The 26,603-nt window shown below is 35.2% G+C and overlaps 2 protein-coding genes across 3 annotated transcripts in view; one reads left to right on the top strand and one right to left on the bottom strand.

Moving 5' to 3' along the window:
• The window catches only part of ODF2L (outer dense fiber of sperm tails 2 like), a 402,314-nt gene that overhangs the window by 266,240 nt on the left and 109,471 nt on the right, over positions 1–26,603 (bottom strand). The window lies entirely within an intron of this gene.
• LOC109556105 (calcium-activated chloride channel regulator 1-like) overlaps positions 5,831–26,603 on the top strand; it is a 33,207-nt gene continuing 12,434 nt past the window's right edge. Inside the window, exons 1-14 of one of the 2 annotated variants that reach the window (XM_019957159.2) lie at positions 5,831–6,123; positions 6,989–7,169; positions 8,194–8,334; positions 8,528–8,675; positions 9,442–9,550; positions 12,732–12,912; positions 14,924–15,151; positions 15,954–16,178; positions 20,096–20,273; positions 21,920–22,020; positions 22,377–22,601; positions 22,719–22,989; positions 23,584–23,754; positions 24,274–24,513. In XM_019957159.2, coding sequence (XP_019812718.2) covers positions 7,011–7,169; positions 8,194–8,334; positions 8,528–8,675; positions 9,442–9,550; positions 12,732–12,912; positions 14,924–15,151; positions 15,954–16,178; positions 20,096–20,273; positions 21,920–22,020; positions 22,377–22,601; positions 22,719–22,989; positions 23,584–23,754; positions 24,274–24,513 — 2,377 coding nt within the window. In that variant the 5' untranslated portion in view covers positions 5,831–6,123; positions 6,989–7,010. The remainder of the gene's footprint in view (positions 6,124–6,988; positions 7,170–8,193; positions 8,335–8,527; positions 8,676–9,441; positions 9,551–12,731; positions 12,913–14,923; positions 15,152–15,953; positions 16,179–20,095; positions 20,274–21,919; positions 22,021–22,376; positions 22,602–22,718; positions 22,990–23,583; positions 23,755–24,273; positions 24,514–26,603) is intronic. The other variant, XM_070786171.1, reaches the window with a different exon arrangement.

Below are 26,603 nucleotides of genomic sequence, written 5' to 3'. Positions count from 1 at the left end.
AGCCATGAAGTTAAAAGATGCTTACTCCTTGGAAGGAAAGTTATGACCAATTTAGATAGCATATTCAAAGGCAGAGACATTACTTTGCCAACAAAGGTCTGTCTAGTCAAGGCTATGGTTTTTCCTATGGTCATGTATGGATGTGAGAGTTGGACTGTGAAGAAGGCTGAGTGCCAAAGCATTGATGCTTTTGAACTGTGGTGTTGGAGAAGACTCTTGAGAGTCCCTTGGACTGCAAGGAGATCCAACCACTCCATTCTGAAGGAGATCAGCCCTGGGATTTCTTTGGAAGGAATGATGCTAAAGCTGAAACTCCAGTACTTTGGCCACCTCATGCGAAGAGTTGACTCACTGGAAAAGACTCTGATGCTGGGAGGGATTGGGGGCAGGAGGAGAAGGGGACGACAGAGGATGAGATGGCTGGATGGCATCACTGACTCGGACGTGAGTCTGAGTGAATTCCGGGAGTTGGTGATGGAGGGAGGCCTGGCGTGCTGCGATTCATGGGGTCGCAAAGAGTCGGACTCGACTGAGCGACTGATCTGATCTGATCTGAAAATCACTGCAGATGGTGATTGCAGCCATGAAATTAAAAGACGCTTACTCCTTGGAAGGAAAGTTATGACCAACCTAGACAGCATAGTCAAAAGCAGAGACATTACTTTGCCAACAAAGGTCCATCTAGTCAAGGCTATGGTTTTTCCCATTGGTCATGTATGGATGTAAGAGTTGGACTGTGAAGAAGGCTGAGCACTGAAGAATTGATGCTTTTGAAATGTGGGGTTGGAGAAGACTCTTGAGAGTCCCTTGGACTGCAGGGAGATCCAACTAGTCTATCCTAAAGGAGACCAGTCCTGGGTGTTCATTGGAAAGACTGATGCTGAGGCTGAAATTCCAATACTTTGGCCACCTCATGTGAAGAGTTGACTCATTGGAAAAGACCCTGATGCTGGGAGGGATTGGGGGCAGGAGGAGAAGGGAGCAACAGAGGATGAGATGGCTGGATGGCATCACCAACCCGATGCACATGAGTTTGGGTGAACTCCGGGAATTGGTGATGGACAGGGAGGCCTGGCATGCTGCGATTTATGAGGTCGCAAAGAGTTGGACACAACTGAGGGACTCAACTGAACTGATGGGTCTGTTACTCAAGATGTTGAGGACAGTTTTCAAGTTAGTTTTCTAGTTTTTATAAGAGCCCTCATCAAGTTTAAGTAATTGCTATTTGAGCCACTCCTAAGGCCACAGGACTTGATTTGTACTCTATAAGTGAACAAAGACTTACAAAAAGAATAGTTTGTGCTATATCAACTGGTATTGGCATAAAGATACCTCCTGAACACTTTGGACTAATTAAAGAATGATCTAGTCTAGCCTTTAAAGGTATTTGTGTTTAAGGGGGATAAGTGACCCTGATTATCAGGGAGATATTAAAATAATTTTTCAGCATGAAAGTAATGATTTGTTCATTAATAAACATGGTAGAGTCAATTTTTATTCTCCCCTACTATATTGAAAATTAAAAAAAAAAGGAGAACCTCTCACTTTGTTAACTGTTCAAGGAGGTGGAGGAGTTGGATCCACAAATGAATGTACCTCAATTTTAGCTACAGTCTGGGTGAAGTAACCTAACGGTCCTCCCATACCTGCTGGTATAACAGGGGAAGGATAGCACCATGTAAAAATGATCCCTGGACAAGAAAGATGTAAATATATTCCATTAAATCATTGTTATTCTTGTGAATATATTGTTTTTGAAAGTCTAACTGTAATGTGGATCACAAACCAAGCCTCAACCCCAGTATCTATGCTATGATCAAAGGGACACAAAAATGGAAACTTTAGATGGAGAAATTCAACTTGTTATATTAAGATAACTTCACCTGCTCTGCAAATGAAGACTGTCCTGTTCTACCTGACTTTTTTGTACAAAACCTGTTTGGTCAGGGGTGGACACTAATAACCTGTGGGCTCAAGCTTCTGTATGTTCTACGACTTCTTCTTCTCTTACAATTTTATTGAGCCCTCAAGGCTCTGAACTGAGAACTTCCAGAGATACAGTCAGTTCAGTTCAGTCACTCAGTCGTGTCCAACTCTTTGCAATCCCATGGACTGCAGCACTCCAGGCCTCCCTGTCCATCACCAACTCCAGGAATTTACTCATTGAGTAAATTACATCATTGAGTCAATGATGCCATCCAACCATCTCGTCCTCTGTTGTCACCTTCTCCTCCCGCCTTCAGTCTTTCCCAGCATCAGGGTCTTTTCCAGTGAGTCAGTTCTTCACATCAGGTGGCCAAAATATTGGAGCTTTGTGGATTTAGAAAAGGCCAAACTGCCAACCAATTGCCAAATTGCCAATTTAGAGACCAAATTGTCAACAGCCGTTGGGTCAGAGAAAGCAAGGGAATTCCAGAAAAACATCTACTTCTGCTTCACTGACTATGCTTAATGACTCTGTGAATTACAACAAACTGTGGAAATTCTTAAAGAGACGGGAATACCAGACCAACTTACCTGCCTCCTGAGAAACCTGTATGTAGGTCAAGAATCAACAGTTAGATAAATACAGTATACTAACGCATATATATGGAATTTAGAAAGATGGTAACAATAACCCGGTGTACGAGACAGCAAAAGAGACACTGATGTATAGAACAGTCTTATGGACTCTGTGGGAGAGGGAGAGGGTGGGAAGATTTGGGAGAATGGCAATGAAACATGTAAAATATCATGTAGGAAACGAGTTGCCAGTCCAGGTTCGATGCATGATGCTGGATGCTTGGGGCTGGTGCACTGGGACGGCCCAGAGGGATGGTATGGGGAGGGAGGAGGGAGGAGGGTTCGGGATGGGGAACACATGTATACCTGTGGCGGATTCATTTTGATATTTGGCAAAACTAATACAATTATGTAAAGTTTAAAAATAAAATAAAATTAGAGAAAAAAAAAAAAAGAAATAGGTCATACAAAGAAAGACAAAAAAAATAAAAATAAAAAGGAAGGGATTGAGTACCTTGTAATTAAAATATGTAGATAATAATGGTTGCTAGACCTTGCTTGCTCTTGGCCTCTTGGAACTATTAGATACATGCTGTACATGATATTACTGAGAATGTTCAATCTTATGATTCCATGAATGTGGTATCAAACTTAGAGATGATTTCTAGGTAGCTAGATACAATTATGATTTTATTTCAATTTTCCAAAACATGAAAAAGATAAACCTGAAATCTAGAGCACAATTTTAAATAAGTTCTTATGAAGTATTTGCATCATGAGTTTCATGTCAGGCAGTTGATCATCAATATTTATTAGCTTTGTTGTTCAGTGGCTCAGTCATGCCTGGCTCTTTGCAACCCTGTGGACTGCAGCATGCCAGGCTTCCCTGTCCTGTACCACCTGTCTGAACTTGCTTAAACTCATGTCCATTGAGTCAGTGATGTGGCTAATGTGTTAAGCTTTCTTTTTCTAATTTTAAAAATGAATAAGTGTTGAACTTTATTAAATGACTTTACTACATTTAAAAAAAAAAAAAAAAAGAACTGGACATGTAACAAAGGACTGGTTCAAAAGTGGGAAAGGAGTTCGTCAAAGCTTTATGTTGTCAACCTGCTTATTTAATTTATATACAGTTCATCATGTGAAATGCCAGGCTGGATGAAGCACAGGCTGGAATAAAAATTTGGGGGAGAAATATCAACAACCTCAGATATGCAGATGATACCATCCTAATGGAAGAAAATGAAGAGGAACTAAAGAGCCTCTTGATAAAGGTGAAATAGGAGAATTAAAAAGCTCACCTAAAACTCAATATTCAAAAAACTAAGATCATGGCATCCAGTCCCATAACTTCATGGGAAATAGATGGGGAAAAAGTGAAAACAGTGGCATATTTTATTTTCTTGGGCTCCAAAATCATTGTGGACAATATCAGAAGCCATGAAATTAAAAGATGCTTTCCACTTGGAAGGAAAGCTATGACAAACCTGTGTGTGTGTTAACTCGCTTCAGTCGTGTCTGATTCTGCGACCATATGGACTCTAGCCCACCAGGCTCCTCTGTCCATGGGATTCTCCAGGCAACAATACCGGAGTGGGTTGCCATGCTCTCCTCCAGTGAATCTTCCCAATAAAGTACTATAAATTCCTGTAAAAATACTACTATTCTACATCTATACAATGGAAATATTACACAAAAGGTACCTTTAACACAAGTTTTCTTGTTAATACGGTTTAATAACTCATAGAGTAATGGAAGAGGCACCTTGATGGATCTTGTTATTGTCTTAGATTCTCATCTGATGTTTTATTTCATACATTTGTTAAGATTTTTCAATCATGTACCCAGGTAGGCCATCATTACCAGAAATTAATACTACATTTAAATATAACCTTTCCTATTCAATCTAAATGCAAATAAAATGAGCATGGTATGATATTCTATTAGGGACTAGTGGCACTGTGACAGGTTTAGTGAATTCTATGAATGTAGAGACTTTAGCATCTAGATTATAACACACTGATAAAGATATAGCCCAAGCTTTAACTATTAATGCTAAATGGATACCTACTACTTTCAAACCATATTAGCTCAGTTAAGATTATGAAAGTTTCTTACTATTGTTCAATGCTTCATTAATAGATTAGATCAAACTGTACATATAATTTAAAAGTTTAAATGGACTATGTGTTCTAATCAAACACTGTATTACCCTGTTCAAAAGGACAAAGCCCAAGAAATACTAATGTCTACCAAAGTATATGCTTAGAGAAAAATATTTAAAGAATGAATAACTAAAGATCATTATATATTAATCATTATATATTAATAAAGGAAAAGCTGGACGTGAGAAAGCTTGGTGCAATGGGACTATATTGCATTATAATGTACCATTGCCTTTGGAAAAGAATTTTGGTTACCCCATTTCACAGAAAACTGTTTGGATTTCAATAACCACACCCACTGATTAACGGACTGTGGGAGAGCTGCCAAGGGACTACTCTGTGGCCAGATTTCTTGTATCTGGGAATCCCGCTTATTAGAAAACTTGATCAAATGGACTATTTTTCCTCAATCTTATAAAATACTTCTTGAAGTCACTTTCCAATTTATTTGTGTTATAATCAATGATTTAAACACAACCTCTAATTATTGGCTAGAAGTTCCATTTTCAGGATGTTTAGCACATATAGATCATTTATATAAGAAAGGAACCACATACTATTGCTCTCCTGTAAAAGAACAATTGTTGCAGACTCAAATGTTAATTCCTACTTTACCTGTCCCCGATATTAGCTTACCATTAGAACTCCTACATAAAATCCTAGAAGAAGCAAAAGAATTACAGATTTATAAAAAGAATTTATAAATAAGCATCACTCTACTTTATTAGAACATTTTATTGTTACTATTACTGCAGCTAACAAATTAATGGATGTAGGTATTAATGTCCAAAAGCATACTTCTCATTCTCGGTGGGACATTTTCTTTTCTCAGTCTCCCACTGAGCCATATTGTTTTCTGCATTGTTTAACTCACTGTTGATGATCTTGATTGTATTGTTCTTATTAACCATATGGAAATGTTATCTATCTTAATGCATTACGAAAACTGCTAGAGAGACCTTTCCTTATTCTTCTGCTCTTCAGTCTAAACAATGCTGAGGCTGAATGTTGGGGAAAGTAATAGAAGTAGTCTTGTTCAGACTTCAGAGGAAATGATAGGCCTTGACTGAACAGAGACCTCGAAAGGAGTTACACAACAAGCTGCTAATCAGCAGAAATGGTGAAAGTAGTTTTGGGGAACTAACAAATAAGGAAGGGAATAAGTCACAAGGAATGGAATGAGTTACGAAGTTTCCTGAGCCTTGAGAATCTGGCCAGCTCCCAGGGATCAGTGAACATTCTGAGACATGACTAGCGATACCAGCATTTAGCTTATTAGTCAGAACTGTATATTTACATGATGATTATCAGCTTGCAGTTTGGCAATAAAAGTAGGACTCCTTTGGACGGCACCTTGAAGTCTCACGTGTGGGTGGACACATGCCTGGGACTTCTCAATTGAGGACTCCAGAGTGCTATTCCAGGGTCTTCCAGCATTGCCTGAATCTGGATGTAGGTATGTCCCCAGTTTGGTGATGTATATATTTGTTTCTTGCTATACTACTTGTGGATCTTCCAACTGGTACTCCAAACTGGATCTAGATGTAGAAGCTTTTCTAATTTGGTGATATATGTTTGTGTGTGTGTGTGTGTATATATATATATACACACACACATGTATTTCTTGTGGCAATGTATATGTGTGTGTGTTAGTCACTTGGTCATGTCTGAGTCTTTGCGATCCCATGGACTGGAGCCTGCCAGGTTCCATGAAATTCTCTAGGCAAGAATACTGGAGTGAGTTGCCATTCCCTTCTCCAGGAAACTTCCCAACCCAGGGATCGAACCCAGGTCTCCTGCATTGCAGGCATTTTCTTTACCATCTGAGCCACCAGGGAAGCCCCCTGGCAATGTACATATGTATATATAATTATCTCTATATTACTTGTTCTCATACTGTAACATTACTAACATAACAACCTTCCTTATTTCCTGCTTATTTAAGAGTAGAGTGGTTATTTTACTGGTCAATTCTCTGAACCTGAAAGTGTTTCAGCAGACCATAAATCTTTTGGCAGAACAGCGATACAAATGACTATGTATAAAATAAATAAGCTACAAGGGTATATATACATGCATATATATCTCTATGTTACTTGTCCTCATACTGTAACTTACTACTAACATAATAACCTTCTTTATTTCTTGCTTAAAATGTAGAGTGGTTATTTTATTGGTCAGTCCTCTGGGCCTAAAAATGAGTGTTTCAGCAGACCATAAATCTTTCGGCAGAACAGAGTACAAACTGCTGCTGCTGCTGCTGCTAGAGTCATATCTCTGAGTTAACAGATACATAAATACTTTCCTTACATTTCCAATAGGTTTACTGTAACATGTGCAAAAATGGTGCTCTGTCTGAATGTTATTCTGTTCCTAACTTTGCATCTCTTGCCTGGAATGAAAAGTTCAATGGTAAATTTGATTAACAATGGGTATGATGGCATTGTCATTGCAATTAACCCCAGTGTGCCAGAAGATGAAAAACTCATTGAAAACATAAAGGTGAGATAAAAATTTATTCATTTATTTTTATTTCATTAAGTATTTTCAACTCATGTTGCTTAGTCATAAACATTCACACAGAGTTATAACTTTCCAAAACTGCTTTGACAATACTCATCATTTATATGGCATGTATCTAAACTGTCAAGATTAATATCTGCTTAGTGTAAGTATTATGTATCATATATTAGTAGCATTAGTTAGTCCCTAATGAATCATGAAATTCAAACTACTAATGTTTTTTCAATACAGTAAGCTAAAATAAAGACCTTCAAGCTACTGGAGAATGATTTTCAAGTTTTATCTTTATGAAGTTTACTTTTTATAAGGTTTACATAACTAACCTACATTTAAACCCTCTCTAGAGGTCATTATCTTATACATTTTTTCAATTTTTTTCATTCTTCATATTTGTTCAATTCTGAAAATTTTGAAATTCTTAGATTACTAGTTACCCTTGTATAAACTGAGAGAAGTTAAGTGATTTTTATAATCATATAATAAGTAGCAAAAACAGAATTTGAAGCAAATAACCTATATATTTTTAGAAAATTACTGCTTGATATAACTTTGCATTTTATGAGCACATTCCATATGAGAAGATAACTCAAAATGAATCTAGCAAAATAGTTTTTTCAATTAACAGCAATTTAAAACCTACCAAACTTCAAACTTCCAGCCCAATTTTAAGCATCTCTGTTCAGTTCAATAAGCAACTTGCTAACAGACTCTGAATCTTAATCACCTTTATATCTCACCTAACACCCTCACTCTCAGTTCCAACCCATCATGCTGAATGCAGATATGGATAGATAAAAACTAAAGAATTAATTTCTAAGTACACAAAAATGAGAGTCTACAGACTAGAGAGATACAGTAAAGTATAATCTATTTTTCAGTTAGTCTTTGACAAAATATTTGGGGAAGGGTGCTTATTGTTTGTATGTATACTCTCAAGTTCATTGTGAAATTGTTACTACAAGGTAATTACAATTAAATTGTTACTACAATTTAATTTTGTCAGGAAATGGTAACTGAAGCTTCTACTTACCTGTTTCATGCCACCAAACGAAGAGTTTATTTCAGGAATGTGAGCATTTTAATTCCAATGACCTGGAAATCAAAATCTGAGTACTTCATACCAAAACAAGAATCATATGACCAGGTAGGGAATTTTATTTAGCTCCTAAACTATTTCTTTCTCCCTGTGATTTTTAAAAATTAATACTCATAATTTTTTAGTAATTACTAATGACTACTATTTAAATTAGCAATTTTGCTGGTCTTACTTTAGATGAAAAATTTCTTGTTTCTCTTGTTATTGGGGTCTGTTTTGGTTTGTTTGTTCTGCTTTTTAGGCAGATGTCATAGTTGCTAATCCCTATCTAAAATATGGAGATGATCCCTATACACTTCAATATGGAAGGTGTGGAGAAAAAGGAAAATATATACATTTTACTCCAAACTTCTTGTTGACTAATAATTTCCACATCTATGGGTCCCGAGGTAGGGTTGTCTATTTTATACTTCTATTTTTATTTCCACTGGAAACAAATGTAACATTGTGATTAATGTATTCTTAAATTTTTTAAAGGAAAAAATACCTTTGTTTGGAAATTTATTGGTTATGTTCAACTAATTATATTTCTTTTTCTATGTGTGTTTAATAATAAAATTAATTTTAAAAAGCCATTTATTGATACCAACCCAGTTTAACTTCTTTGGGCTAATGAAAGTTGTCAATTTCTAGATTTCCTTGACTGAATTAGATTGATTATGTGGGAAAGGGAGACTTAAAATATAAGGAGATTGGATTTAAATACAGGATTCCCTACTATCCCAAAGCAGTGTTCCTATGCAACCGTTCATAAGTCAAAATGGTATACAGCATGAAGCAATTACCTGAGGACACATCTTGCTAACAGATGCACAAAATATGTCGAGATATAGCACAGATGTTCACAGACAGAGTTCAGATCTATAGGGTTTGATACCAAGATGCTAAGCACAGAGAAGCTTGATGATGCTGCTCTTCCTGCTCTGTTTGTGTGCTGTTGTAAAACTGCTGGCTGCAAAACAAGTGCTGAATACTATTTTAGCTTTTGACCTTTTTTTCATAAAAGCAAAAATCTTCTTTGAATTTCTTTCCATTAGTGAAAACAGGTACTAAGATGGATTCTTCATAAAAGTGAAGTGGTTTAAATGAACTTTCAAAAAGCAGGGATATCTATAATGTAAATGCAAATTTATAAGTGGCAATATTCTCTCATAGGCAGAGTATTTGTCCATGAGTGGGCCCATCTCCGCTGGGGAATATTTGATGAGTATAATGTGGACCAGCCATTCTATATTTCCAGAAAGAACACTATTGAAGCAACAAGGTATCATCCTACTGAACAAATCTGTTTTCAAATTTTTTCATTTATGACTTTTTAATTTTCTATACTAGGCCAACAAAGGTTATCTCAGTGGCTGAGTGCTTGCCCAATTAATGGCAAAATCCAACCTGTTGCACTACAAATATGTTGAATAACTTCTGTGTATTACACTTTGGAATAAAGATCAACCAAAATTGGGGAATAATTTCATTATTCATGGGGTTGTATTAAATAGCTGAGGAAAGAAGAGAAGTGAAAATCAAGGGAGAAAGGGAAAGATATACTAAACTGAATGCAGAGTTCCAGGAAATAGCAAGGAGAGCTAAGAAGGCCTTCTTCAATGAACAATGCAAAGAAGTAGAGGAAAACAATAGAGTGAGAAAGACTAGAGATCTCTGCAAGAAAACTGGAGATATCAAGGGAATATTTCATGCAAGGATGGGCATGATAAACAACAGAAATGGTAATTGACCTAACAGAGGCAGACGAGATTAAGAAGTGGCAAGAATACAGAGAACAACTATACAAAAAAAAAATCTTAATGATTGGAATAAAGACAATGGTGTGGCCACTCACCATGAAACAGACATTCTGGATTGTGAAGTCAAGTGGGCCTTAGAAAGTATCACTACAAACAAAGCCAGAGGAGGTGATGGAATTCCAACTGAGCTATTTCAAATCCTAAAGGATGATGCAGTCAAAGTGCTGCACTCAATATGCCAGCAAATTTGGAAAACTCAGCAGAGGCCACAGGACTGGGAAAGGTCAGTTTTCATTCCAATCCCAAAGAAAGGCAGTGCCAAAGAATGTTCAAACTACTGTACAATTGCACTCATTTTACATGCTAGTAAGGTTATGCTCAAAATCCTTCAAGCTAGGCTTCAGCAGGATGTGAACCAAGAACTTCCAGATGTATAAGCTGAATTTAGAAAAGGCAGAGGAAACAGAGATCAAATTGCCAACATTTGGTGGATCCTAGAAAAAGTAAAGGAATTCCAGAAAAACATCACCTTCTGTTTCATCAACTATGCTAAAGGCTTTGACTATGTGGATCACAACAAACTGTGACATATTCTTAAAGAGATGAGAACACCAGAGCACCTTACCTGGCTCCTGAGCAACCTATATGTTGATTAAGAAGCAACAGTTAGAACCTGACATGGAACAACTGACTGGTTCAAAGGTGGGAAAGGAGTAAGTCAAGGTTGTATATTGTCACCCTGCTTATTTAACTTCTATGCAGAGTACATCATGCAAGATGTCAGGCTGAACATATCACAAGCTGAAATCAAGATTTTCAGAAGAAGTATCAGCAACCTCAGATACATAGATGATACAACTGTAATGGCAGAAAACAAAGAGGAACTAAAGAATCTCTTGATAAGAGAGAAAGAGGAAAGTGAAAAAGCTGGCTTAAAACTCAACATTCAAAAAAGTAAGATCATGGTATCTGGTTTCATCACTTCATGGCAAAAAGGTGGGGAAAAAGTGAAAACAGTGGCAATTTTTACTTTCTTGGGCTCCAAAATCTTTGTGAACACTGACTGCAGCCATGAAATTAAAAGATGTTGGCTCCTTGGAAGAAAAGCTACGACAAACCTAGGTAGAAGAGACATCACTTTGCCAACAAAGGTTTGTATAGTCTAAGCTATCATTTTTCGAATAGTCATGAATGGATGTGAAAGTTGGACCATAAAAATGACGCTGAAGAATTGATGCTTTTGAATTGTGGTGCTGGAGAAAACTTTTAAGAATCCCTTGGACAGCAAGAAGATCCAATCAGTCAATCCTAAAGGAAATTAGTCCTGAAGGACTAATGATGAAGCTGAAGCTCCAATACTTTGGCCATCTAATGTGAAGAGCCAACTCACTGGAAAAGACCCAGATGCTGGGGAAGATTGAGGGCAGGAGGAGAAGGGGGCGACAGTGGATGAGATAGTTGAGTGGTATCACCAACTCAATGGACATGAATTTGAGCAATCTCTGGGATATGGGGAAGGACAGGTAAGTCTAGCGTGCTGCAGTCCATGAGGTCGCAAAGAGTTGAACCTGACTTAGCAACTGAACAACAACAAATTATCAGAAGAAAAAGAAAGAAAAAAGTTGTAACCTAAACCTTAAGATCTGAGAATTAGAGTTCAACTTCCTACACAATCTTTCATTCCATTTGATTCATAGCTTTTCAATGTGAATCTGTTTCATTGAAATTAACTAAACTGTTACAACCTCCTGTTAAATATATTTCATTTTCATTTAATCTTGAGCTTAAAGAAAAGGAGTACTTTTCATAAGTGAGAAAACTGATTTTATAAGGAAAAAACTGGACAGATTTAGATAGGTCCAATTTTTGAATAGATGAGATATTTAAATTAAAACTATCAGGCACATGGAGTAGTTAATGAGTACGAAAGAACAACTGAAATCAGTGTAATAGGAAATAAGTCTTTAGGATAAAAATTAGAAAAAAGAAGTGTGGTAGAAAAATGCCTTTGTGTTGTTTGCTTTATGTGTACTAAGCCACCTAGAATTTTTCACAGCCTAGGCTTTCAACCCAGGACACTAATTAATCTCACCTCTTCCCATGCAACTCCTCCCAGCACCACCACCCTTATTCAGACAACGCTTGCTCATCCTTTAAGGTTCAATTTAAATGCTTCTTCCGTAAGTGTCTTTCCTTTCCATCCACTTGGGGTTATATATCCTTGAGACTGTTCCCAAAGCAATGTGCATGGGCTTCTCTCACATACAAATATACATAATACTTGTATTTATATATGTGTATATGTAAACACTTATATAGCAATATACATGTCTATCTATAAAAGTATATATGTAGCATACATAAGAAATTTAAGAGAGTGTTAAGAATAACGTTGAATCTTCCCTACCCATTAGGGAGCAACTCCTCTGTGTCTCTTAATTCAATTTCCATGTGCCTGTAAGGAATTATCATCTTTAGCTCAAGGTCACAAGCAACAACTATTGATAAATAGAAACTAACATCATTGTTCTTGTTGAAACTGATAGTAAATGGGTAGGACGCTCTGCCTACTTTTGTTAAAATGGAATGATGGTACATGGTCTATAGCAAAATATCACTGAGGGAATGATTTTAGGATATTAATATTAATTCATAATTTATCTGGCCTTCATGGATAAATGTAATCTAATTCTTTCACCATAGATGTTCAACTCATATTACTGGTATTAATGTGGTTTTCAAGAAATGCCCTGGAGGCAGCTGTATAACAAGTCTATGCAGACGTGACTCACAGACAGGGCTGTATGAAGCAAAATGTACATTCCTTCCAAAAAAATCCCAGACTGCAAAGGAATCCATTATGTTTATGCCAAGTCTCCATTCTGTAAGTACCTTCTTTTTCTAGTCTCACAAAGAAAGCCTCTGGGGAAAATTAATTAGGGAAGCTGAATTTTCCATACCAATAGAAATAAGGAAAGTTACTAAGACAGTTAATTAACAGCTATTTTATTCAGTCCTGCCAGTGTGTATCTGGAAATTATTCCACCCTTTCTCACTATTCTGTTTTCTTTTGTTTTGTTTTTCCTTCAGAGGTAGAACTGTATCCTTCTTATTAGCATCACAGAATTTCTTATAACATTGCTTTCCTCAGTTGACTTCTGTGGATTTATGTCTAGAACTGCAACTTTACTTTTAATTTTTTCTTCTAAGTGTTATTCAATTCATACTACTTTTCCAAAGTAATTCATTCTGTAGCTTTGGAAAGTACTGACAGTCTCTGTTTTCCATTACCTCCACACTAAAGTACACTAAGTTTTGCAAAGTGATATTTTGAAAACATAAATGGCTCTGTCTCTACAGAACAACAAAAGCAGAATGGTTCACAATCACCAATCTGACCAATCAAAAAATAACAACACAATAATTCAAGTTCTAAAGCTAATGTTTGACTTGAAATATCTGGTTAAATGTATGAAGCTCAGAAGAGAAGAACAAGTGCCTTGGAGTTAGACAGAGCTGATATAAAACTCCAGTCTGTCATTTTAAAGCTGCATCGCTAAGAGCAAATTGCTAAATCTAAGATTTTAATTCTCTAGCTTTTTAAACGAAAATTATAATACTCACTTTACAGTGTTACTGTGGTTAGTTTTATAAGAATTAATATAAATAAAGTATGATCACAGTACTTAGCATAAGGTGAGTACAAAATAAACTTAAAATTTTTCATTTTTTAAATGTATAAAATATTTGGATAATAGGGAATTGTCTCTTTCTCTGGGTAAATTCAACTTAATTAATGTAAGCATATTATAGTTACCTAATGAAAGTTTCCAAACACATAAAAAAGACTTTTAAATACAAAACCTATGAAGTTATCAAAAACAACTAATCAAAATAAAGCATACTACCTCTAGGTTTAAAAGGCGCAAGTTTTCATAAATAAAATTACTAATAACATAGACTTCTAAGGGTAGAGGTTTGTAAAGGCCTATTATTTCCAATAAGATTTAAAATTGTGAAATCTAGGGCATTAATAATGAAAGACTTGAGTAAAAATGTAGACTTTATATTTTCTTCTAAAACTCCTAAAGAAATCCAATGAGATATTTAAGTATAAATTGTTTTCCAGCCTAATAAAGTTCCCTTCTGGGAGTATTTGAAGTGTGATTCTAGATCTTTCATTATAATCTGTTGCATCTGGATCCACAAAGGTAGCCAAAGAACTGAGCATCCAATAGATATCAGATCACGTAACACAAGAGGATAATTGGAAAATGTACTGTCTGCACCAAACTATAAATTCCAAAGCATTTGCCTCTGAGGAGATAACTCATGCTGCCTACCTGGAAAATAAATAACAATGAAGAAAGAAAACCATGTAATTGAAATATGTAGCACGACTAGCTATATAAGATACGGCTCAGAGATAAGTACTGTACCTTAACTATATATCTTGTATGTAATAATATTCCCTTCTAATTATTGTAACATAAACTAACTACACTGCATAGCATCTATACCCAGGGCATAAGCTCAGACCCAGGAGAAATATGCTCTGAAATAATAAATATTCAAGTCCATTATGTTCTTCCTTGAAATTTCATTACTCCCACAACTTAGGCAGTTGTCTCAGCCATCATCGTCCCCCAGTGTTATGATCAACCTATACCTAAAAGAATCACCAAATGACTTTCCAGTGCATACTGACAGTTTCACTTTGCTTTCTCTCCACTCAATATACAAAATGGATGTGAGAATGTTAGATTATGAAATAATTTTTACTTGTCAAGAGATAAAATCTGTGGAGGACGTATAAGACAGCCAAGTATATGTTTGGAAAGGAAGATAATGGTTCATCAGTTACCTATTATTGTCTTTCAATTGATTTTTTCCAGGTGACTGAATTTTGTACAGAAAAAACACACAATACAGAAGCTCCAAACCTACAAAACAAAATGTGCAATGGCAAAAGCACATGGGATGTAATCATGAACTCTGTTGACTTTCAGAATACATCTCCCATGACAGAAATGAATCCACCGACTCATCCTACATTTTCATTGCTCAAGTCCAAACAGCGGGTAGTCTGTTTGGTACTTGATAAATCTGGAAGCATGTCTGCAGTAAGACATTTATTTGTTAGCTCTCCTAATTAAGATATTTAAGCTAATAGAAATACAATTTAATCTTAGGTTCAGCTCTACTAAGCTAAGTAAAAAATATTTTTATTATTCTAACAAATTTTAGTATGACGATTTTATGTGGACAAGCACTAGAGGATAATATACTAAAATAAAATAAATGTTAAAGTTATTGTATCATGGATGATGTCTATTCTTTAACTTTTAGTTCTAACAAACAGGAAGTAACACAACTGAACAAAGAAAAAAGACAAAAATCACCCATAATTCCACCACTGAGCATGTCATTCCTATTTTTTTCTGCTCATGTATTTGTCTTTCCTCCTCAAAAATGTGATATCTTACATAATTTTTATAATATGATTTTTTTACTTACTATACCTTAAATACTCCCCAAGGGAAAAAATGATTACATGACACAATTTTTAATGACTGTATCATATGCACATAATATAATTTAGTCAACTTCCCATTACTGGATATTTTTGTATCCAGTACAAAAATTTTCTTATCAAAAATTATATTGCAAAAAACATTTTTGTGTGCATCTTAAAATGATTTCCTTATTGTTAAAAAAGAAGGTATAAATTTTTAAAGACTTTTCCAAGTAAGGCATGACTAATTTTTAATTTTTCATTAATATTCTTTTTAATATAATGAAGCTAAACTCTAAAATAGAGTAATCAATTATTATCATGATCTCTGACCCATAAACTTTGTCTTTCACCAATCTGTTAGGATTGGAGGAAACTCAGGAATTGTTCAGACATCTTTTTTCTTACAGGAAGACCGTCTCTTTCAAATGAATCAAGCAGCAGAACTATACTTGATTCAAGTTATTGAAAAGGGATCTTTAGTTGGGATGGTTACATTTGACAGTGTTGCTGAAATCCAAAATCATCTAACAAGAATAACTGATGATAATGTTTACCAAAAGATCACCGCAAAACTGCCTCAAGTAGCTAATGGTGGAACTTCAATTTGTAGAGGGCTCAAAGCAGGATTCCAGGTAAAATAAAAATGCTTTTCTAAATATCATTCACATTTATTGTTCCTTTTAATTTTCTCCAGCTCTCTTAGAACAAGTGTCATGAGCTTAGAGGTCTCTCATTTAAATAATTTTAGAAGAATTTCTATTGTCCATACTCCTGAAAAACGGAGTTCCACTGAGAAGTGATTAAAGGGAAGAAAAATTCTGTGAGCACATAATCATCATGATTTTACTGAGAAACTCCTCTTTTTTTTAGCATTACATAGCCTGAATCACTATGAGGAAAAAAATAATGCTGTTAAGGAGATTGTAGAAGAGGGAGATTAGTAATATTTTTATATTATGGATAAAGAAAATCTCAGTTCATCAAATTAAATTGACATTTAAAAATCACAGAAATAGAGGTAGTTCCTCAAGCATAGTACCAAATTCAAGATATGTGGGTAGAAGTTTATTGAAATAAAAATTGTGAAATCAAAAGTTGCAAGCAACTTTTGAGCACTATATTCAACTGCATCCAGTACTCATCTGAATTTCTTCCAACATAAGACAGCCCTGTTTTAGCCTATTTATATTCTTTCAGTCACAAAAACAGAAAAGTATTTCCTTCCCTTCATTGATTCTCTCATTGCCTCAGCTAAAAAGTGGAGATTATTACTTGTATCTGGGCCACTAGTTAATGTCATCTCTTGGCTTTCCTCATGATGTATATTTGCTGTAAAGCATATTGGTTTAAGAAAACACATAACTTCCAGACCCAGACAAACCTGAGATTGTGGTTCTATTATTCACTAGTAAAAGGACCTTGGATGAGTTATTCAACTCAGAAAATCTGTTTCTTCAATTAATGAAATATGGAAAGTAATAGTTGTTGTTGTTCAGTTGCTAAGTCGTGTCTAGCTCTTTGCAATCCCATGGACTACAGAACGCCAGGCCCCTCTGTCCTCACTATCTCCCGGAGTTTGCTCAAACTCATATCCATTGAGTCAGTGATGTTATCTAACCATTTCATCCTCTACCATCCTTTTCTCCTCCTGCCCTCAATTTTCCCTAGCATCAGGGTCTTTTCCAATGAATCAGCTCTTGGCATCAGGTGGCTAAGGGATTGGAGTTTCAGCTTCTGCATCAGTCCTTCCAAAGAATATCCAGGGTTGATTTCCTTTAGGATTGACTGGTTTGATCTCCTTGCTGTGCAAGAGACTCTCAAGAGTCTTCTCCTGCACCACTCGAAAGCATCAATTCTTTGGCATTCAACCTTCTTTATGGTTTAACTCTCACATTCGTACATGACTACTGGAAAAACCATAGCTTTGTCAGCAAAGTGATGTTTCTGCTTTTCAATACATTGTCTAGGCTTGTCATAGCTTTCCTTCCAAGGAGCAACCATCTTTTAATTTCATGACTACAGTCAATGTCTGCAGTGATTTTGGAGCCCAAGAAAGAAAATCTGTCACTGTTTGCACTTTTCCCCCTTCTATTTTTCATGAAGTGATGACACCTGAGGTCATGATCCTCAGACAACCACTCTGCCTTCTTGCATTTCTTTTTCTTTGGGGGAAAAAGAAATAATAGTACTTATTTCATTTAATTATGAGAACTATGTCAGACTAATAATTGCTCCCCTAATGTTCATAGCAGCATCATTTAAAACAGCCAAGATATGGAAGCAAATCAAGGGTTCATCAAGAGATGAATGAATAAAGAAGATGTAGTGCATGTAGGGCTTCCCTGGTGGCTCAGACAGCAATGCAGGAGACCTGGGTTCAGTCCTTGGGTTGGGAAGATCCCCTGGAGAAGGGCATTGCAACCCACTCCAGTATTCTTGCCTGGAGAATCCCCATGGACAGATGAGCCTGGCGGGCTACATCCATGGGGTTGCAAAGAGTTGGACACGACTGCATGACTAACCACAGCACAGCACAGTGTGTAGGTATGTATATATACATATATACAATGGAATATCACTCAGCAAAAAAAGGGAGATTCTGTCATTTTCAACAATGTGGATGGACCTACAGGGTATTACGCTTAGTAAATAAGTCAGACAGAAAAAGACAAAAACTGTGTTATAAATTATATGCTGAATCTAAAAAATAACACAAACAACTGTATATAACAAAACAGACTCACAGATACAGAGAAGAATCTAGTGGTAATCAGTGGGGAGAAGAGAGAGGAGGCTGCAATATAAGGATATTGTATTAAGAAATATAAACTACTACGTATAAAATAAATAAGCAACAAGGATACATTGTACAGCACAGGGAAACATAGTCATTATTTTGTAATGACTTTAGAATATAATTCACAAAATAGAAAATTTGTATGTTGTACACCTGAAACTAACATAACATTGTAAATCAACTATAATTCAATAAAAATATTAAACAAGTACCTAAGAAAGGATTGCTATTAAAAATCATAATTCTTATGTATGTTTATTCAATTCTAAAATATGAGAGTGCTATATTTTGGGAATGTGTTACCCTGTTTGCACACATTGATTCATATATGTTTTTATTAATATGCTTTGATATATTTCTTACAACATTTTGACCAGACTCTATAGCTGAAGAGATTATATCATATCATCAATACATTCAAACAAGTAAAAACCTCTTAATTACTTATATAATGAAATCATGTTTTTACTTACAGAATCATAATAAAATGTCTGAAATTTATTAAGCACATATTACATTAGTGCCTATGTTAAATGCTTTACATTCATAATTTTACTTTATTGTTATCATTACTATTTAGTCAGGCACTATTACCATGCCCATTTTGCACACAAAAACTGATTTTCAGAGTAATTAAATATCTTTCTCAAGATCATATAGTCAGTAATTGGCAAATCCATGGTTCAAAACCTGATCTTTCTTACTCTGAAGTTCAAAAAAGTAATCATTACACTGAGCTATTTATTGGGCTTCCCTGATAGTTCAGTTGGTAAAGAATCTGAGCTATTTATAGAACCCTACTATAAATATAAATTATATTTATATACATAAATGAAAGACTGCTGCTGCTGCTAAGTCGCTTCAGTCGTGTCCGACTCTGTGAGACCCCATAGACAGCAGCCCACCAGGCTCTGCCGTCCCTGGGATTCTCCAGGCAAGAACACTGGAGTGGGTTGCCATTTCCTTCTCCAATGCATGAAAGTGAAAGTGAAGTCACTCAGTCATGTCCGACTCCTAGCGATCCCCTGGACTGCAGCCCACGGGGCTCCTCCATCCATGGGATTTTCCAGGCAAGAGTACTGGAGTGGGGTGCCATCGCCTTCTCCAAAAGACTAAACACTAGCTATTCTACTTGGCAAATGGCAGAGCTAGAATTTATTCTCAATTTGTCTGAGTAAATTGTCTTAGTCACTACTCTTAGTAAAAAAAATCGGGAAAATACTCCTCCAAATTATAATACTTGATAAATTCATGAACTCTTCATGACACATCAATTTTTTTCCAGGAAACCCTGAGATTCAATTATCAACTAGCTTTTATGCACTAAAAAGCACAAGTCACATCATTTAACTTTGCACACTGGCCTTCAGTCACAGCTTTACAAATGTCTAGTCTGCAAACTTTCAAAACTGTCTGGGTCATCCGCCTCTGTCCCAAGTACCTCCTGAGATAATAATAATAGCTAACATTCACTGAGTATTTACTGTGAGTTAGATAGTGTTCTAAGTGTTTTATTCTTTCTTTCTTGGGTAGTTTGCGTATATGTGAAAGCACTGTTAACATCCTGCCTTTGGAAACCTACATGACCATTGTACATTATACTCATTTTCAAACCAACTCAACCTGGAATGACAGTACAAAGTTTCCCTTTGTCTACTCTGATGCATAATGACTTCTCCAAGACCAAAGAACAAGTTTATTCTTAGTTTATTTAGATATAATCTAATTAATAATCTGGGTTTTCACTATCAGGCAATTATCCACAGTGACCAGAGTACTTCTGGTTCTGAAATCATACTATTAACTGATGGGGAAGATAATGAAATAAATTCATGCTTTGAGGATGTAAAACGAAGTGGTGCAATCATCCACACCATTGCTCTGGGACCCTCTGCTGCCAAAGAACTGGAGACATTGTCAAATATGACAGGTAAACCTTTGAAATAGAATTTGAATACATACATTTTCAGTTTCTCTCATTCCAGGAGCTCTTTCCCCTTAAACTACAAACTGCTCAAAATTTTCCTGTCTTAAAAAATTAATCTTTGTCCTTTCCTTGTCCTCATCCTTCAAATTAATGTCTTTCTTCTCCCACTGCCATTTTCTATTTCTACCTATAACTAGCTTCTTTTAACATTAGTCAACATTTTCTGTCTTCATTCATTTCTCATCACTTTTACCAGTACCATCAAGATGACCTTCTTTCTCCATGGTCACTATGGACTTACTCAAGTGCAGTTCCAAAATTCTTGGAATATTCAGTATCTTACCTGCTTAATCTTATAGTAGAGATTCAGATAGCACTATTTCATTGAGGAAGAAATGTAAGACCTAGAGAACACAAATTATTTGCCCAAGGCTATAGTCAGAGACCTGAATACCAAATCTTGCTCTCTGTAATCCATTCTTTTCCAGCTTCTGACACCTAAATTATCTCCCTCTTCATTAATTCCTGTATCATTTATTATCTGCATTTAATCAATTTTACTTTATTCTAAACTGTCATTCTCTAATTGTTTTGGTGTATCTTAGATATAACCAGAGAATAAGCAGCTAGTTTAAAAAAAATATCTTTAATTTTCATAACATTATTTAGAGATTACATCAGCTTTACTAATGTGGCAAGCACTTAAATCTAATGATTACAAACTTTTTTTTGGCCAGTTTTTCCTTTTTTCTAATATATTTTGAGCAAGGTTTACTTATTGTAGCATTACATCTAGGATACTGATATAATAAAAGTTCCTAAAGTCTGGGAAATTCATCTTTTGTAAGTTTAGAAAGAAATTTTAAAATGTATTTTAGAGTATATTGATAAGAGCATAATAGCAAATGATTTTCCCACTTAAAATTAGTATCATATGGAATATTCAGTCAGTTCAGTCACTCAGTCATGTCTGACTCTTTGTGACCCCATGGACTGCAGCACACCAGGCTTCTCTGTCCATCACCAACTCCCAGAGCTTACTCAAACTCATGTCCATTGAGTTAGTGATGCCATCCAACCTTCTCATCCTCTGTCGTCCCCTTCTCCTCCTGCCTTCAATATGGAATATTATGCAGTCATACAAAAGAACAACATATTGTCATTTGCAGCAACATGGATGGACCCAGAGATTGTCAAACTGAGTGAAGTAAATTAGAGAAAGACAAATATCATATGATATCACTTATATGTGGAATCTAAAAAACTAGTACAAATGAACTTATTTACAAAATGAAAACAGAGTACCATATGTAGAAAACAAACATGGTTACGGTTACCAGGGGCAAAAGGAGTAGAGGAGGGATAAACTGGGAGATGGGGATTGATATATGAACACTACTTTATGTGTGTGTGTGTGTGTGTGTGTGTGTGTGTGTGTGTATGTACCTGCTATATAGCACAGGGAACTCTCTACTCAATATTCTGTAATGATCTATATGGAAAAAGAATCTAAAAAAGAATGGATAAATGCATTTGTATAACTGATTTATTTTGCTGTATACCTGAACTAACACATTGTGAATTAACTATACTCCAATAAATTTTTTTAATAAAATAAAATTATAAAAGTAAACAAAATTCCATTTTAGGAGGATATCGTTTTTTTGCCAATAAAGACATAACTGGCCTTACTAATGCTTTCAGTAGAATTTCATCTAGAAGTGGAAGCATCACTCAGCAGGCTATTCAGGTTGGTATCTTTAAAAAATTCTTTGCCTTTTCACACTTGTAACACATTTTTATTATCCTAAATAGTAGTTTCTTTCTCTAATAAATAACTTATCTGCCTGAAAACATTTTGGGTGTCCAGAAAACATCTTTATTGAATTTGCTTTATGTAATATTTACAGACACTTTTTCTTTGATCCTTCTATTTTTATCAATATAAATGCATTTTATTTGCAAAATTCTTCAAAATAATTCTTAGTTATTTTAATTAAAATCTTAAAAGTATATTTAGAATTACTCTGAACTGACTAAACTTTGAAATGTTGTAACTGGAATAACAAATCAGTTTCATGTGATTTGTTTATATTTATGTAACAGTTGGAAAGCAAAGCCTTGAAAATTACAGGAAGGAAAAGAGTAAATGGCACAGTGCCTGTAGACAGTACAGTTGGAAATGACACTTTCTTTGTTGTCACATGGACAATACAAAAACCAGAAATTGTTCTCCAAGATCCAAAAGGAAAGAAATATAAAACCTCGGATTTCAAAGAAGATAAGTTAAATATTCGATCTGCTCGTCTGCAAATACCTGGTATTGCAGAGGTAAGAATATTTTTTATTTTCTCCATGCTTTAAGGAAAAAAATGAAAATAACATCTCACATGGGAGTAGGAAAATATTACAAAAGCTCTCAAATAGTTTTTTTTTTTTAATTTTTAGACAGGTACTTGGACTTACAGCCTTCTAAATAATCATGCCAGCTCTCAAATGCTAACAGTGACAGTGACCACTCGAGCAAGAAGTCCTACTATACCCCCAGTAATTGCAACAGCTCACATGAGTCAACATACAGCACATTATCCTAGCCCAATGATTGTTTATGCACAAGTCAGTCAAGGGTTTTTGCCTGTACTGGGAATCAGTGTAATAGCCATTATAGAAACCAAAGATGGACATCAAGTAACATTGGAGCTCTGGGACAATGGTGCAGGTAATAACAATCTGCATCTACTTCCACTGAACTTAAAATCCTACTATAGTCACATGCCTCAAAAGTCATTATTTCCTATATATGCTAATGAAACATATTTTAGGTGAATTAAATTTAATTTTAATGTTTTTAAAGCTTTTTAACTTTTTACTTAGTTATCTTGTCTAGGTATAGACATGAGTACATTTATCTTCTTTGAATTTTATAAGTAATTTTATTTTTTCCATGTAAAATGAAAAAAAAATTTTTATTTTTTCCAAGAGCACAATAATTTTTTATTTTCGTTAGTGTCAGTGTTTTGCATATCTTTTTCCAGTTTAGTTATATTTTTCTTTTTTGTTAGGATTATCTTATGAAATAATAATAGCTAATATTAACTGAATGCTTACTATGAATTAGACCTTTTCAAAGTCAAGATTTAGCAAGTTGTCAACCCAAGCTTCGAATTCAAGTAGTCTGATTCTAGGGTTCATATATTTTAGAAAATTGTGCTATGCTATCTCACAAAAGAGCTTCCATCACTAGTGCTCATACACAGCTGATATTGTCATATTTTACTTTGTTGTATGTCTAATATAACATTTCAATATCAAGGTGCTGATACTGTCAAGAATGATGGCATCTACTCAAGATACTTTACAGATTACTATGGAAATGGTAGATACAGTTTAAAAGTACATGCACAGGCAAGAAACAACACGGCTAGGCTAAATTTAAGACAACCACAGAACAAAGTTCTATATGTTCCAGGCTACGTTGAAAACGGTAAGTAGCATTAAAACAGAAATGTGTCATTTATTTAGGTAAATTAATGTGGCAAGCATTCAAAATAAAAGGTACTGTGGGAAACCTAACTATATAGTTATATAATCACCTCTTTGTTTCAAAACCATATTTATGATAAGGGAACTAGCATAGGACTACACTTACAATATGCTTTCTTTACATCTCCCAAGTTCACTTCATTTATATTGAAAAAAATTTACTGTGGCAAGCACTTTGCTAGATGTTGGAGCTACAAAAATTAGTAAGGCACCATCTTTGTCATTGGAGAATTTAGAATCAAGAAGTAAGACGGATAAGTTAAATGATAGGACTAACACTTCATAATGTCTCCTCATCAATTTTAAAATGACACCAATAGAACAAGCTTTTTTTTTTCACTAAAAGCTGTTACTTTTTCAATGGCTGCTATCAATCAACATTAACTATCTACAGCTGCAAATGAGATTATATGAAAAGACATCACAATATGAAAAGTTACAAAATTTCTTTTTTTGGTAGGTAAAATTATACTGAACCCACCCAGACCTGAAGTCAAAGATGACCTGGCAAAAGCTAAAATAGAAGACTTTAGCAGACTAACCTCTGGAGGGTCATTTACTGTATCAGGAGCTCCTCCTCCTGGTAATCACCCTTCTGTGTTCCCACCCAGTAAAATTACAGATCTTGAGGCTAAGTTCAAAGAAGATTATATTCAACTTTCATGGACAGCCCCTGGCAATGTCCTAGATAAAGGAAAAGGTAAGTTTGATATTACATTTTAAAATATTACATACATTGGCTTTCATTTGCTAAATATTTTCTAATGTCCTATTTATAAATAACATGCATAGATGGTCTACTATGGGTCACCCATTTATGTATGTGAAAACATAAGCCTGAAGAGATAATGAACTGCCCCAAATTACTTCTATATTTAATAAATTAGTAGTTAAACTCACTCTTATCAGATCGTGTTGTGCCAAACTGCCTCTCAAAATATGAACCATCTTAGAAGACTGACTTAACAGCTTTCTTTTGCATTCCTTTCTCCCTAACAGGGAAAATTTTTTCTAAGTATATCTGTACTTGAACAATTTCATTCATTCATTGATCTTTTTTTAAATTTTCAAATGTTGTTAGGTTCATAAGAAATAATCCCTATTGTCAACAGTTAGGTGGAAAAGACACTTTCTGCAAATAAACAGATAATTTTACAGAATATGATGAGATACGCCATTGGATAGCCAGTTCTAGTTGAGAGTTAAGATCACAAGGTATATCTTAAAGGGCTTTTCAGGGAAGACTATAACTGACCTAAGTCTTAAAGAATGAGAGATGTTAGGAAAGTTAAGTGAAGATGTCCCAGAGAGAGAGAGAGGATAATATGCAGAGATTTATCTATGAAGTTTGAATTAAACTTCAATGCCAAATTATCTTATTCATTCAAGTTCAGTTCAATCATTCACTCATGTCTGACTCTTTGTGACCCCCATGGACTGCAGCACACCAGGCCTCCCTGTCCATCACCAACTCCCGGAGTTTATTCAAAGCGTATTCATGTCCATCGAGTGGGTGATGCCATCCAACCATCTCATCCTCTGTTGTCCCCTTCTCCTCCCACCTTCAATCTTTCCCAGCATCAGGATCTTTTCCAATGAGTCAGTTCTTCACATAAGGTGGCCAAAGTATTGGAGTTTCAGCTTCAGCATCAGTCCTTCCAATGAATATTCAGGACTGATTTCCTTTAGGATTGACTGGTTTGATCTCCTTACAGTCCAAGGGACTCTCAAGAGTCTTCTCCAACACCACAGTTCAAAAGCATCAATTTTTCGGTGCTCAGCTTTCTTTATAATCCAGCTCTCACATCCATACATAACTACTGTAACTTCCTCATAATAAATTGCCCACATTCTTAAAAGTTTAAATCACTTTTAGCTTTGCTTTAAATTTAACTGAATTAAATTAGTGTTTATTGAATGTCTACCATATTCCAGTGTTGTGCTAGACTAGCAGATTCTCATAGGATAAAGCCAATCTTGTTATTTTCCCTTTAAGGTGGTAAAATGAAAGCAATATGCATATCAACAGACAATATCTCAGAGGTTGTTAGTGCTGAAAAGTCACTTTTAATGCTCTTTCCCTTGTGTTATAATACATCCCTTACTATAGGCTCTCTCAAAAGAAATAATGCTTCTTAATCTTTCACTTCCTATGTAGCTATATTTCTCTTTGTCATTATTATACAATGAAAAAAATCATTCTGAAGTCAAAGGAAACATAAAATACCTATGAAGAGCTCTTTGTACTTCAATACTGAGACTCTTATCATGACAGCTTCTGAAATACACTTGACCATTAAAAATATGGTGAAAAGAAAAAATACTGCCACTTAGAAATCCATAAATGAAACTATCTGACTAAATGTTTAATTCTAAAATTGAATTCAGTTAAGACCAAGTCTTTAGATCAAGACTGGATTCACAATAAATGTTCCTTATACTGATTATAGAAACTAAAAGATGGAAGAAAATATTTCATACATACATTGGGAAAGAAAGAACTTCACTGTGTTTAACCTCAAATACCTAAAACAGGTGGGATCTGATCTCCCTCTCTCCTGGTAACAAATAGGAAGATGTAGTTCTACCAGATTTTACCCCTACTCATTACAAAAGGAAGTATTAGCAATATCAAAAAATAAATAATTATCTATATAATTTTAAAAGAAAAACTTAAGCTTGAAAGTGAAAGTGGAGTCGCTCAGTTGTGTCCGACTCTTTGTGACCCCATGGACTATAGCCTACCAGGCTCCTCCATCCATGGGATTTTCCAGGCAAGAGTATTGGAGT

This window comes from Bos indicus, chromosome 3 (genome assembly GCF_029378745.1).
Source record: "Bos indicus isolate NIAB-ARS_2022 breed Sahiwal x Tharparkar chromosome 3, NIAB-ARS_B.indTharparkar_mat_pri_1.0, whole genome shotgun sequence".
NCBI lineage: Eukaryota > Metazoa > Chordata > Mammalia > Artiodactyla > Bovidae > Bos > Bos indicus.
Note: the sequence above shows the minus strand (reverse complement) of the source record. Positions and strands in the feature narration are given on the sequence as shown.